Below are 15,528 nucleotides of genomic sequence, written 5' to 3'. Positions count from 1 at the left end.
CAAAGAGAGAATTTTTTACCAGATTCACAGATATTGGAGAGATTATTTCCAGTACTGGTAAGGATGCAAGAAAAAAAAGCACTATTATACATTGCTATCACTGGAGAAGGACATGATGCTTGGTAAAGTGGAAAAAAAAATTTTGGGGGGATTAGTGAAAAAGAGGAAGACCCTCAACGAGATGGATTTACATGGTGGCTAAACAATGGGCTCAAGCACAGCAAAGATTGTGAGGATGGCACAGGATAGGGCAGTGTCTCATTCTGTTGTACACAAGTGTCACTGAGTCAGAACCAACTCGACAGAACCTAACAACATACGTTGCTAACAATGTTGAGAACTTCCATCTCCAGTACCTGTCTGAACTTCAATGCACATACTCTTTGAGGAACCCAGTGTACATTAAAAAGAAAAAAAGTACAGTATGTGATGATTAACAGCCTTGTCTATAGGGACAAAAAATAAAAGCAATCTGAATGCCTATGCAGCAGGGGAATGGTTGAATTCATTACCTATACTATGAAATATAATACCCCAATACAGGTAAAACTATATAATATGTGGAAAGGAATTGCTATGTACTTAGAACCATCCCATTTTTTTTTTAGGTACCCAAAATAATTTATATGCATGCCTATGTTTATATGTCATAGAAGAATATCCCAAACTGTTGATATCCTTCAGGTGGATAGGCAAATTAACTTTTTCTTTAGATACCTTTGTATTTGTTTTGAGCATGTTTTGTTTTTTTTTAACCAATAAACAAATGAGAACGGGGTTTAGAACATAAACTAAAATTCTTATTTTTCAAATGTGAGTTGATACTAGCTAAACTTAGTAATTTAAGAGATAGTGGTAAAAGTAGATTATTTAGAATTATAGAAACAACCCCCAGAGGAAACAGAAAACAAGGGAACTAGGGGTGAGGTGGTAGACTTTTACTTTGAAGCAGGCAGCAGGCCCTTTTATGAGCTGGCTTACATGCAGTTTGCCCTGTGGAAGTGAAGGTTTTAAGTGCCTTCACCACCTCAGGAATTCACATAAAGAACTACCAAGTATATAAAACACATAGGCAATAATTATATACATTAGTTGGGTTCCTAGGTAAACTGAAAGCAGTTTAATCTTTTTTTTATATTCCCCACCATACCTTTAAGACAATTTTTAGGAAGCAGTCACATCCAAATGAGTTAAGATATAAAAAGTAAAAAGGGCCACAAACTTTATTAAAAGTAAGTAAATGTAACATATAATATATACAGACAGAGCACACAGTGCCAATTTTATTTGCAGATATAGTATTCCAACTCAAGTTCACAAGTTACACCTTTGCCACAGCCTTGGCTAGATCTTGAACTACTGCAGAATTCAGCTGTGCTAGTGTGCTGATCTTGGCATGTTTAGACGTGGCATACTTGTTCTTGATAGTCTGGAAGGGAAAAGCAATGGTAATTAATGAAGAAAAACATACAAACATCCCAAGATGCAAAGTTACTGATATTCATTTAAAACATCAATTCCTTAAAAATAAGCTATGTACTTTCAGGCATGAAGTATTCGTTTTCTCTCTTTTTTCCTCCTACATCTTACAGTACTGCTCATCAACTTACCATGTGTTTTGTAAGCCCTTGATTCACCATGACTATATTCTTAGCCAGGTGCTGCATAACAGGAAAAAGGCATTCTTCAGTGTATGACAGGTAATGCTGTAGAGTTGGTGTCTAAGACAAGAAATGTTACTGTTAAAAGTGCTCATCAACAATGGTTTTTATAAAATACTGTTCATCAAGAGAGGGGGAATGGATATTCTAGACTGATTGCAATTAAAATTTAAGGCCCCTCCTTTCCTAGATATCCTTTCTTTCATTACACTATAGTAATTGCTTTGTCTACCCCAAAGCTCAAGTTCCTTGAGGCATACTTTCTCATTTATAGTTCTATTCCTAGTGCCTATCACATAGGAGAAACATTTTGTTAATCAGTGAAGATGAATAAACTTTCAGTAGGTCCTTTGATCTGTTTGAGTTTCTCCATCTGTTCTCAAAGGGGTATACAAAGATGAAATTAGGTAATGAATTAGAAGTATTCTGTAAAGACTTTCCAAACAACATTATTTTAAATCATTTCTTCAGTACATTCTTTGTTTAGGAACCATATGAATTGTCCTTTAATGACAAAAGTTTCATATTCAAGCAAATTAAAAATTTGGGGTAATCTAGGCTTCACACCTGTGGGATTAGAGCTTACCCATTCACCATTATCGAGAATTTTCAGTGCTAAGCAAAAAGCTCCTGCTGCTATCTGAGAAGGAGGAAAGTGCACCATATCATAGTCCAACATAGTTAGTTCCATCAAGTATTTGGCCAAAGTATGTTGCTCAACATCAACCTGTAATAAAATCCACAGGTCACTGTGCTGTTTTCAGAGTTTTGTTTCAGTGGCACTGACTTGTAACTACATTTGTATACCCACATTCATAAATACAAAAGATATTTTTGTCTACAAACTCTTAACTGCATTGCCCATGGAAGGCCTTAATAATATCATTAACATGCAGCCCGATTGGAAATAAAGAACATCTTTATCCCTTCCCCATGTTGTTGTTGTTAGTTGCCCTGAAGTTGATTCCGACTCATGGTAACCTCATGTGTGCAGAGCGTAGTCGGGTATATAATACAGGTCAGTTGAATTAGACCAGGTCAGCAGCAGTACTCCTTAATGTCCATACCAAGGGCTTCTCAAGGGATCTGTTTACCTCTCCAATCTTGGATGCTCTCCGAAGGAAGTGCAGGGGCAGAGGGCGACCCAGACCAAAGTTTAAAGCTTTTAGAATCTTCATTTCCATCTGTCTGATCTGGTGCTTAGTGTAAGTATGGTCAGTCACAAAGGCAAAGTCACCAATTTCTGGAGGGTACATTTCTTCGTATTTGCTTGCAATAAACATGGCAGTGACACCAACCAGCTGCAACATCTTCTTAGGCACACAATTATTCTGCAACAGGAAATTTCAACTGGATGAACAAGTAAGATGTATTTGAAAAAGAAGTCCCAGAAATAGTCCCATAACAAAATCTCATTAATGACACCCTAACTCCCAAGACATATTTTACTCTTTTCCTGCTAACAACCAGCCATAAAAGATTTGCTATGACATCAAAGAATATGAATAGGGCAGAAAAACAAATTTTTTATCGAGCCAAGATGAAGCAAAGGTGTTTAAATTGCTTTCAGCTACAGCATTCACATGTGAAACCTCTAGAAATGGCATTCTAGTTAGTACTAACCATTGTACTAGTAGCTGAAAAAGTACTAGTAGCTTAAAAACATACTAGTAGCTGAAAAAGTCAGCTTCTTATGAATAAGCTAGGACTCTAGCTGAAATACTGAATTATGCTTACCTGCATGAACCGGTCAATGATGGAAACAGTCATATACATGGTTTCCTGCAGCAACCTGAATTTCATTTGAACCTGCACTAGCCAGTCAATTAGGATGGCTCTCATGTTTCCAGTGACTTCCCGACCCACTAGATATTTTGGTCTGACGGCTTGCTCTTCCTACAAAAGAAATGCTGGTTATCCTTAGAAGCCAGACTCCATGGGAAATGTCTGTCCGGTAATATAATTTACCAGAGGATAGCTCTGGAGCATTTAGAATCTCTAAGATAGTTTTTAAGTCAATTGTCTGAATAGTCACTAGAAACAACTCTATCATTGAGGAAGAAAGCAAAAACTTGACAGGACAGTGTGTGAAGTTTTTCATATAGTCAGATCTCCCCACACCCTGTTCCTGCTTCCTCCCAAATAAAGACATCATGCCATCATCTCAGATCTCTTCACTTAAGACTCTAAACCCAGAGCCTGAGCTTTATGAAGTAGAGGAAATTTCAGCCTAAGAACAGCTGGAATCCATGTGCTACCATGCTCCTGCTCCAGGGTATAAACTCCAGCACCACTATTGGCTAAGTAGAAGATTGAACCATGAAGGACCAGCATATGCATATATATTTACACCAAACCTGCTCCTCTAAAGTTGGAGCACAAACTTTAAAGAAGGGAAAAAAGAAAACCAAAGCAGGAAGACTATGGTCCAGCCAAGGAAGTCTTCTTGCGGATTAATCCTGTAGAAAACAGATGCCCAAAGGCACCAGGCAGTGATGTCAAGAGAAGACAATGTACTATAATAAAAAATTAAGAAAAAGTTTATACACAGAAAACAAAAACATTCTTTGATGGTTACCAGGATGGAAAGGCAAGGCAGGGAAAATTACTAGCTAGATAGAAGACATGTGTTAATATTGGTGAAGGGAAAGGCAATACACAATATGGAGGAAGTCAGCACAACATTACCAAGACACTGAGAGAAATGCGAGAATAAAAGGCAACTACGGTAAATACTATAACATAGATAATCCTGCAACAATAGTATTAAAAAACAATCTACAAATGGATACATAGGTAGATAGGTATGCTAGAGAGGTGTGGAAGGGTGTAAGGGAGCACACTCACCTGCAGATAGAGATTTGGTTGTGGATATTGTATGTATTGTATACATAATTGTAGGTGCTGCATGTATATTAATATAGATAACAGAGCACACAAGGGGCACAGTCATTGAAACTTCTTAGACATAACCAAACACCTCACAGTACAAAGCCCTAGGTTCAAAAATAAAGGACCATAGACTCAGGGGATATCTGTGTCAATCAGTACAACACAGTTCATAAAGACAACGTTCTGCATCCTACTTTGGTGAGTAGCCTCTGGGGTCTTAAAAGCTTGCGAGCAGCCATTTAAGATGCAGCTATCGGTCTCTTCCCGTCTGGAGCAAAGAGGAGTGAAGAAAACCAAAGACTTAGGGAGCAGTAAGTCCAAAGAACTAACGGACCATGCGAACCACAGACTACACGACTCAAAGACAGAACTAGATGGTGCCTAGCTACCATTACGGACCGCTGATTGGATCACAACAGAGAGTCCTAAACAGAGCAGGAGAAAAATGTAGAACAAAAAATCAAATTCACAAAAAAACATAAGACTTACTGGACTGACAGAGACTGGAGGCACCCTGAGAATATGGTCCTAAAACACCCTTCTGACCTGGAACTGAAGCGGTTCCCGGAGACCATCTTTTAGCCAAACAATAGAAACAGGCCCGTAAAATAAACACTAACACCTCAGAGGAATGTGTTCCTTAGAACAATCAAATATATGAGATCAAAAGGACAACATTTGCCCAAAAGCAAAGAGAGGACAGAAAGGGCTAGAAAATCTGTAAGAAAGGAAATAAGAAACCCAGGACACAAATTGGGAGAGTGTTGACACATTGAGGGGAATGCAAACAATGTCATGAAACATTTTATATAAAACTATTCAACGGGAAACTAATTTGCTCTGTAAATTTTCACCTAAAGCACAACTGAAAAAAAAAAAAAGAGAGGGAGAAAACAATGCTTAAAAAACAAACAACTGGTAAAGAAGAAACTAGCCTACAGGACTAACTACATGAACCAGGGCTTCATCTACCCCGAAACCAGCAGAACTAGATAGTGTCCGGCTACCACTACCCAGCATTCTGATCAGGGCCACAGTAGATGAATCCTGATAGAATGGGAGAAAAATGTGAAACAGAACGTCAAATTCTTAAAAAAAAAAAAAAAATCCAGAATTACAGGCCTGGTGGAGACCAGAAGACTGCCCAAGACTATTGCCCTGAGATAGTCTTTAAATCTTGAACTGAAACTATCCCAAGGTCACCTTTTAGCTAAACAATAGATTGGCTCACAAAATAAAAGATACCACCCGTGAGTACTATGCTCCTTTAAAAAAATTATCTGAGACCAAATGGTCAATGATTACTTTAAAGTAAAGATGAGAAGGTAAGGGGACAGGGAAACTAGATTACTTGAAATAGAACAACCAGAATGGAAACCGGAAGAATGTTCATGCATCGTTAAGACTGAAAAATTTGTGTAGAAATTATTGAATGGTAACCTAATTAGTTTTGTATACTTTCACCAAAAACACAATAAAATATTATTAAAAAAAAACAAAAACCAATTGAATAAATCCAGTAACTATATTTTATGTTGTTAGCATACAGAATGTTATTTTATTTTTGGGAAAGGGTAAAATGTACTAACACAAAGTTTCAGAAGTGGGATGAAATGGATGAAAACCAGAAAATTTACTCCTAGTTTTTGAATGTACTCCTCTTGGACATAAAGAACAATTTCTTGACAATCACATGAACGTCAGCCACACTGGCACAAAATACCTTGCGTTGGGGGTGGCTATAGTTTTTCACCACCTTCTTACTCCTGTCCACCTTCTGCTGCTGTTATCCTCCTTAGACTCAGAATTTGGGACCTGCCATCTCCCAACTGTGATAGATACAGATATGCCATTCAATCTGTACTTGCCCGTGACAGGGCATCATTAGAAAGAGCCACAGTAGTGTCCACCTTTCCTTTAAACTTTTCCTGTCCAATGGAGCAACTAAAGACTTCACTGGTTTGGCTAGTGAGCTTTTATCTTTGGAATTCCATGGAATTTTGGAGTAGAATTTGAAAGCTGTAAATCTATTGTTTAGAAATGTTGCCCATGTCCTCTTTGAATTACTGTAAACCATTCATGGAAAATACCTTTAATAAAGCTAGATGCAGTTTAGAAAAAACAAAGACTCTAACGACAGTACTGACCTCAAGTTGTCTCAGATAAGCATAGATATCTTTCACATATTCACTACAAAGGTTTGGATCAGCTCCATCTTCTGCATCCACATCACTCACTGCAAGGATTACATCAGAGAAAGCCTGACACAGATATTCTTCTGCAGGGGCACATCCAGATGTTTCCATCGGGCTTGCAGAGGGAGTATCCACCTTGTAACAGAGAGACCTCATGAAATAATAGCAGAACACACACTGTAGTTGGGGAATGAAAGTCAGATTTTTATCTGCATTCAAGAAACCATCAGCTGAGTAGACATACACATCTTCTCCTCACTTATTGCCTATATCATTATCCAACATTTTGCATTTACAATAGTAAAAAAATCTACTACCCAACTATTTTGCACACTAACAAAGTACACCTGGCAGTAACACAGTGCTAAGTTTAACACTGGCTTTGATGGTTAAGGCTATGTGTCACCTTGTCTGAGCCGTGATTCTCAGTGGTTTGGCAGTTATGTAGTGATGTCACTTGGCAGTTATATATGATGTAGCCACCTCCCATTTTTGTATAACACCTGGTCTTTGGAACCTAACCATGTGGATAAGGTGAGCAGAGGGTGTAATTCATTTCCTTAAAAGAAAAAAAATACAACAACAAAAAACTATCTTCTTTTCAATTTATTCCATTTCTCTTTAAGGTGTGACTAATTTATCAAAAGTAAAATGGCAACTTAGACTGAGCCAGTTTGGAACTGGCAGAACTTAAGTGCCAATGGGTAAAACATAATAGGAGCAAATAGATTCATATTCTAGACTTCCCTACAAAGGAAACTGTTAAGTAATGAATCTGTTTATCAGCACCATCATGTGAAGTTAATCCACATGAATGACAAGTCTTCAGAATGTACACACCTTTCTTTCAAAACATGGGCTGCTTCTCACTACTCAGAACACAAGTTCTGTCCCAAATACTAAAGATTAACTGACCTATAACTAGGCATTTCCTTCAAACTCCCTTTCCGCTAATGTTCAAACGTTATTGAGAACTTTTTTCAAGTCAAGCTTTGTGCTAGGAACCAGATTTATAGAGTCCTCAGGAGGTTAAAATTTAGAAACGATAAGTAAATAATGAGATTATAGGAACAAGGGTAGGATGGTGGAAGTTTAGGAAAGCTTCGGGAATTGATGCTTGATCTGTTTTGAAGGATGAGAGGTTATTAGCTAGATGAAAGAGAGGGTGGGAAAGATATTCTTAAAAAGTGGGAAGGCAAAGACAAGAGCCAGTATGAGACTCTTAAGGAAACCTCAGGTACTCTGGCATGCTGAAAAGACTACGCATGCTACACGTTTCATGTTATGTCCCTAAGGTAAATACTAAAGCAATAGCCTCAAGTCTCTTACCCTTAGACATAAGAAGCTAAGGTGAATGACTTTTACAGATCAGTTTCCCAACTAGCTCTAGCTAAATTGAAAAAATTAGAGCCTCAGAATGCAGTTCATTAAACTTTCAGCAAAGCTTATTTAGATAGCCTTCCTTCCTTCACAGGGATAGATACATGTACATACCTGAAAAAAAGTTCTTGGTTTTTGAGGCTAAGTGTTTAATTATCTTCTTAGCTACTTTCTTTGAAGTGCTACATTTTATTTCTGCTTCACATCTGTATATATTCCAATGCTACAGGTTTATTTAGTGGCCACATTAGAGGTACCTAAAATTGGAGCAGGGTATATGCCTCCTCAAGTATATCACCAAGGCTGTCATTTTCTTCAGCAAAATGATACCATTCATCCAAGATATGATTTTTCTTTCGTAACAACATTTTGAATTTTAGGACATAAGAGTTGTTGAAAAAAGTCAAACCCTAAAAAGTTTCCTAAAGAACTTTCCAGAGGCACACCAGAACAGGAGTTACGATTCTGTTTAACTCTAGTATTAGTAATGTAGTGCTCTAATTAATGTCACACTAACATGGTATACCTACAGAAACTAGGTGACCAAAAAAAAAAAAAATTTTTTTTTTTTCAAGAGAACATTCTGTTTCAGACAATAAATTCTAGACAGAGAAGGCTTTAACTCGTAAGCAAAATCTTTGGCCCAACCAGCTACTACTTAATCCCATTAACAAAGGAGGGCAGTATAAAAGAGCAATTAAAAACATAGGCTCCTAAGAAATATCTAGAATAGACAAAGGCATAGAGACCAAAGTTTATTAATGGTCTTTTTTTTTTACTAGGGGTAGGAGGGAGAGGGAAGGGGAGTCAGGGGGAACTGAATTTCTCTTCAGGATGATGGAAAAATTTGTATATGGATAGTGGCAATGGTTGCACAACATGAAGAAAGTAACTAATGTCATTAAATTGTACATGTAAAAAATGTTGAAACAGCAAAGATTTTTTTTATTGTGCTTTAAGTGAAAGTTCACAAATCAAGTCAGTCTCTCATACAAAAATTTATATACACTTTCCTATATACTCCTAATTGCTCTCCCCCTAATGAGACAGCACACTCCTTCCCTCCACTCTCTTTTAGCGTCCACTTGGCCAGCTTCTGACCCCCTCCTGCCCTCTCATCTCCCCTCCAGACAGAAAATGCCAACATAGTCTCATCTGTCTACTTGATCCAAGAAGCTCATTCTTCACTAGTATCATTTTCTATCCAATTGTTCAATCCAATCCCTGTCTGAAGAGTTGGCTTTGGGAATGGTTCCTGTCTTGGGCTTACAGAAGGTCTGGGGACCATGACCACCAGGGTGCTTCTAGTCTCAGTCAGACCATTAAGTCTGGTCTTTTTAATGGCAAAGATTTTTTATATATACTTTTACTACACACATACAAAAAAAGTATAGGTTTCTAAAGCTAGACAGCCTGGGTTTGAATCCCATTTGTGCCACTTATTAGTAGTGTGATTTTGGAAAAGATACTTATAACCTCTGTAAGCCATTGTCTAAAAAAGTTGATGGAAGAGTAACTTCAGAGTGTATGTCAAGATTACATGAATTAATGCATGTTAACCTACCTCATGCTAAAAAAAGCATGCTAAGCACTAAATAAATGTTACTATTACTACTATGTATTCAAATGAGGGGAGAGAAACAACCAAGAGACTCTAAAACAGGTAAGAATGAGTTTACCAAAATAGGCTCAGGCGAAAGCTTTTCTTCCTTAACAGGCTCACGTTCTAGCTCAGGCTCTGGCTCAGGCTCATGCAAAGGTGTCTTGTCCAGTGGTTTGGGCAGTTTTTTGGCAATAACTTTTCCAGCAGCTGAAGTTTTTGCTTCCTGTAGATGGAAGGGAGAGAATGGAATGTTTCTCTGTCAAGAGCCACAGGTGAACTCTTAAAAGAGAAGTTGGGTCAGGAAGATAGTTACCTTTTTCAGGGGCATTTTGGCTTGTGGCTGTTCACTGACTTTGTTACCAATGTCTCCAAGAGCTATTCTTGGCCTCAGCCCGGGCTTGGGGGCTGCAGCAGTGGCCATAGGCACTCGCTTGGCGCCTGCCATACTGGTTTTCGGCTTAAGTTCAGCATTAATTCTCGTGTTCTGCAAGAAGGAAGACCATTTTAGAGTTTAGCCAGGCTGGAGTAAGTCAAAAGTTAATTAAGGTGGGGCACAAGAGAGGCTCTCGGGAGGAAAGCCGGCTGGAAATGGGCTCGGAGGGGAAACCTGGGCACCAGGGTCTACTCGATGTCTGTGGCAAGCCATTTCCCTTCCTGAATCTCTTCATTTACTTGAATTGAACTTCGGTGAAGGCCCAGCTAGCTCTAAAATGCTGTCAATTTACATTCAAAAGAAACGAAAGCCTCCAATTGCTGGCACCTTCCTTCTAGGACGGAGATTACACGGTTGGTGGGGGCTCACCCTGGGGCTCTACCTCGTCTTAAAAAGAAAAAAGGTTTCCTATCGACCCTCCCCCCTCTCTAAACACTTATCCAAGGCCCTTTCAGTTCTTTTTGTCACTTTTCCGTCCGTCTGCCTTTCCTTCCCCAACCCCCGCCCCGACCCACTATGTAAGGAGTTCACCTCGGCACACACCGGGCGACACCTCCCCCCCCATCCTCTTCCCCAAATCGCCACCCGGGTCATCTCCGGTCGGGAGGTTCTGCAGACGAAAAAGGGCGACAGGGCACGCAGCAAGGAAGGTCGCGTTTGTTCTCGGTTCGCAGCAACTCACCCTGGTGACTCGAAGTGCCATGGCTTCCTCTTCACCAGGCAGCAATTCACAGGGAGGAAAGAGAACTCGGGAGCCCCAGACAAGCCAGGGCCAAAAGCTACCACCAAGCAACAGCCGTTCCTGCGCAGCAAGCCGGGAGGAGCCGGGTCGGCTTCGGGTTTAAACCCCGCATCGCTCCCTCCTTATTGGCTTGTTCGTGGCACTCACTCCCCTCTCATTGGCGGGTGCAGGTTCCTCCGGTAATGCGTTTCCAAGGGCGATCCCGCGACGACGTTCGAAAAGGAGGCGGGGCCACAGCGAGGCTGCGGCCCAAGGGCGCGGGGCCGAGGCCTCACGTGGTGTAGCGCCGCGGCATCTGCCACCTGGAAGGGCGAGCGGTGTGCTCCACTGAGCCAGGCAAGGAGAAGGCCTGGTGGTCTCCGAAAAGTGACGGTGGAGTGGGCCGCAGTTTTGGAAGCGTGAAAGGCAGCTGCGGCTCTATTCCTACTTATTGTTACACACTTTCCACTTCTACGTTGGTATGTAGCAGCAATGTCTTACAGTTCATGAAGGGCTTTAATATTTAATATGCATTCTTTCATTTGATCATTCCAGTTAGCCCTCCAGAGTGGAGGAACTGAAGCTCAGAGAGGCTTAGGTGACTTTCCGAGTAACACAAATTAGCCATGCGGGGACTGAACTCACGTTTTTTGGATTCGTGATTTTTGCACAGCATTGTCCCTTAAGAATAATGGCAGTTTCTTAACCTGCCAAAAAGCCAAATTATTTCCCAAAGCCAATTCTTTTTAGATTTTACTTGGAAATAATTTCGAACTTAGAAGAGTTGCAGACATAAAAAATTACAGCTAACACTCGTATATCTTTTACCCAGATTCAACTATCGTTAACATTTTACCCCATTAGCTTTGATTTTTCTCAGTCTTTTTTTCTCTGTAAAGATATATTTTATAAACATATATATTTAATTATATAAACCAAAAAACCAAACCCAGTGCCGTCGAGTCGATTCCAACTCATAGTGACCCTTATAGGACAGAGTAGAACTGCCCCATAAAGTTCCAAGGAGCGCCTGGTGGATTCGAACTGCCAACCCTTTGGTTAGCAGCCGTAACACTTAACCACTACACCACCGGGGTTTCCATTTAATTATATATGTATTTATATATACAGTAGATACATACGTATGTGCGTATATTATATGTATAGGCCCTGGTGTCTGCGTTAAACGTTTGGCTGCTAACCAAAAAGTTGGCAGTTTGAATTCACCAACCACTCCTTGGGAACCCTGTAGGGCAGTTCTGCTCTGTCCTGTAGGGTAACTATGAGTTGAAATCCACTGGATGGCAACAGATTTTTTTTTTTAGTATATGTGTGTGTGTGTGTATATATATATTCGCGGAGGCAGAAATAAACATGTATATAATTTGAGGGCAATGGGTTTAGTTTCTTTTTTTAGTGCAACTTAATATATGTTTCATTTCCCCCCTCCCCCCATCTGAAACATTTGAGGGTGGGTTATATACATCATGATCCTTTACCCCTAAATTCTTCAGTGAGTATTTTCTAAGAAATTTGCATTATTTTAATATTTAATTCACTCTAGTTTGTATTCCAGTTGACCTAATAATGTTCGTAAAGCATTTCCCTGATGCAGTACAGGATCTCGTCTAGGATCAGATGTTGGATTTAGTTATCCCATCTCTTTGGCCCCCTTTCATCTGGAGTAGTTCCCAGTGCTTTGATCTTTTATGACATGAACATTTTTTAAATATGCAGTACCCCTCACTTTTTCTTTTTATTAAATAGCACCTTCTCATTTTTGTGTCTGATGGTTCCTTGTGATTTAAATTGGGGTTGGTCATAGAATGCATAGGTGATTTTTTTTTTTTTTAGATGATGTTAATTTTGATCACTTGGTCAAAATTGGTGGTCTCTCCACTATATTATTACTGTAGATTTTTTTCTCCTTTGGAACTAATTAAGTGTTTGTGGGGAGACACTTTAAGATCATGCAAAATACTCTTTCACTTTCTGCCTAGATTTCACAACCATTGGTATATCTTGCCTGATCCCATCTTTATCATGATGACTGCAAAATGACTATTTTCCAACTCCAGCAGTCTCGCCAAATTTACCATTTAGCCCTCAGCATTCAACTGTGAGAAGCCTCCCTTCTCCCTTATTTATTTATTTGTATAGTAATTAGTTATTCTGGATTCATGAATTGATTTTTTCAATGGCTTATAATTTATTATTGTACTCAGGGGCAGATGACCCAGTAAGCAGGGTAAGCACAAGCTTACTTGTACTCACTTACTAATCTGTAGTGAACAATTTCACATGGGTTCACATGTAGTGAAATTGTTCACTACAACGTGCTTACCTTGCTTACTGGGTTATCTGCCCCTAGCCAGGGATTGTACATTAGACAAGAAGCTTTGATTCTGTAGGAAGGGACTGTGGGCTTGGGAGAGAGACAGATGCTGGCTATACCTAGAAGCAGAATCTTTGATGTGATGAAAAAATATAAATTGTTCACTACAGATGATCTGGTAAGCAAAGTAAGCACCATGCTTACCTTGCCTATTGGATAATCTGCCCTTACCCTGAAATGTCCTTTGAAATTAATGTACCCTGGAACAGACAGACAGCACAGCACAGTGATAGTGACAAGAACTTACAACTTGTGTCAGAGAAGCACAAGTCCTCAGAAATGGGAACTTCAACAGATGACTTCTAGAAAGACATTTATTTGGTCTTGGGGGCCTTGGGCTTACCTAGATGTGTCTTTAGGTTGTAGGGGGAATCCTTTCTGTGGCTGTTTTACATTAAAGGTGGAGATTGATTGCCAGGTTTGAAGTAGGTAATTATACTCCAGCCCTTCTTGAGGGAAGCTCTTTCAGTTCTACAGAGAGCAACCTTTTCAGTTGGTCACAAAATCTCTTTTAATTTTCAAAAGTGTTTTTTTTTCTTTTATGCTGCCTTGTACCATGCTTCTGGGTCATTTTAAGAAAAGCAAAAATGGATCCTTCACTACAGGAAGGACTAATATTCGTAACAATTATGTTGTGTGTTTATTTCTGACAAGTCTTTTTGATATTGCTTTCCCCAAATTCAGTCCCCATATTTGGAATTATGAAATGGTTAAGATGTCTTTTACACTAAAATGTCTTTGGGATTTCCAGGGTTTCCTTTGTATTTCCAGGTAAATACAAATAATAACTCCTTTATCTTATAAAAGAAGTAATAAAAATAAATAGATTTGTTTGGCATTCTTTAGATTTTGATTACCTCAAAACTTGTTTGAGAGCTCTTCTATTTATCAGACCCAGGATATAAAAACAATGGACAAATCAAAAGATTACATATTTTTATATCTATATATCTACATGGCTACATATCTATATATGTATTTCTAGGAGCCAGTGGTTAAGCACTTGGCTCTAACTTAAAGGTTTGAACCCACCAGCCGCTCTTTGGGAGAAGAGACCTGGTGATGTGCTTCCATAAAGATTTCAGCCTAGGAAACCCTATGGGGCAATTCTGCTCTGTCCTATAGGGTCGCTGTGAGTTGGTATCAACTGAACACATTTTGTTACTAATATGTTTCAGTGAATATATACTTTGAGGTTGAGAAGAAGCATACTCATACTGATTTATAAAAATTGATATATTATCAATTGATTTGTTTTAAGGAAAATTTTTGTTTCCAAGATTAAATAATTTTGTCAATTGACGATAATCATAATATACTTTGTGGTGCAAATTAAAGGAACTAAAGATTTGTCAATGCTGTCATTGTTGGTCCACGATATGTTTTTATTCCACGGTGACTATTGACAAAGTTGTTATAAATCATTATGTATTATACTTGAACAGAGGAGCCTACCTTCGTCCATTCTAGTATTGTTGTAATAAATTAACCAGAGCCCATTACAGTTCATTTTCCTTTTTTTTTCCACTTTTTTATTATGGTGAAAGTATATATAACAAAACATTTGCCAATTCAACAATTTTTATATGTACAATTCAGTGACATTAATTACGTTCATCATGTAGTGCAACCATTACCACTGTCCTTCTCCAGATTATTCCAGTACCATTAGCGGAAACTCAGTGCCCTCTGTCTTAGTCACCTAGTGCTGCTATAACAGAAATACCACAAGTGGATGGCTTTAACAAAGAGAAATTTATTTTCTCCCAGCCTAGTAGGCTAGAAGTCCAAATTCAGGGCGTCAGCTCCAGGGGAAGGGTTTCTCTGTCAGCTCTGGAAGAAGGTCCTTGTCATCAATCTTTCCCTGGACTAGGAGCTTCTCCATGCAGAAACCCTGGGTCCAAAAGATGTACTCTGCTCCTGTCACTGCTTTCTTGGTGGTATGAGATCCCCAACCCTGTGGTTGCTTTCTTTTCCTTTTATCTCTTGTAAGACAAAAGGTTGTGCAATTGAGAAAGAAGAGCTGGGAGTGGAGCACATCCTTTGGACCCAAGGTCCTTGCACTGAGAAGCTCCTAGACCAGGGCAAGATGACAAAGACCTTTCCCCATAGCTGACACCGACAGAAAGCCTTCCCCTGGAACCGGTGCCCTGAATTCGGACTTCTAGCCTCCTAAACTGTGAGAGAATAAATTTCTGTTTGTTAAAGCCAAAAAAAAAAAAAAAAGGTGGGGCAGGCCATACCCCGG

At 39.3% G+C, this 15,528-nt stretch overlaps 1 protein-coding gene across 1 annotated transcript; it reads right to left on the bottom strand.

Annotated features, from left to right (window-relative positions):
* Nucleotides 1-1,136: 1,136 nt before the first annotated feature.
* On the bottom strand, nt 1,137-11,047 carry CCNB1 (cyclin B1). Its single transcript, XM_049864947.1, has 9 exons — nt 10,847-11,047; nt 10,045-10,215; nt 9,808-9,954; nt 6,701-6,883; nt 3,399-3,557; nt 2,756-2,992; nt 2,248-2,388; nt 1,611-1,721; nt 1,137-1,429 (listed from the first exon to the last, which is right to left on the bottom strand). The coding sequence occupies exons 1-9, from the start codon at nt 10,865-10,867 to the stop codon at nt 1,322-1,324; spliced, it is 1,278 nt and encodes a 425-aa protein (XP_049720904.1). The 5' UTR covers nt 10,868-11,047; the 3' UTR covers nt 1,137-1,321.
* Between the last annotated feature and the right edge of the window lie 4,481 nt (nt 11,048-15,528).

This window comes from Elephas maximus, chromosome 2, assembly GCF_024166365.1.
Source record: "Elephas maximus indicus isolate mEleMax1 chromosome 2, mEleMax1 primary haplotype, whole genome shotgun sequence".
Classification (NCBI taxonomy): domain Eukaryota; kingdom Metazoa; phylum Chordata; class Mammalia; order Proboscidea; family Elephantidae; genus Elephas; species Elephas maximus.
The sequence above is the reverse complement of the archived record's forward strand: the minus strand, read 5'-3'. Positions and strand labels throughout refer to the sequence as shown.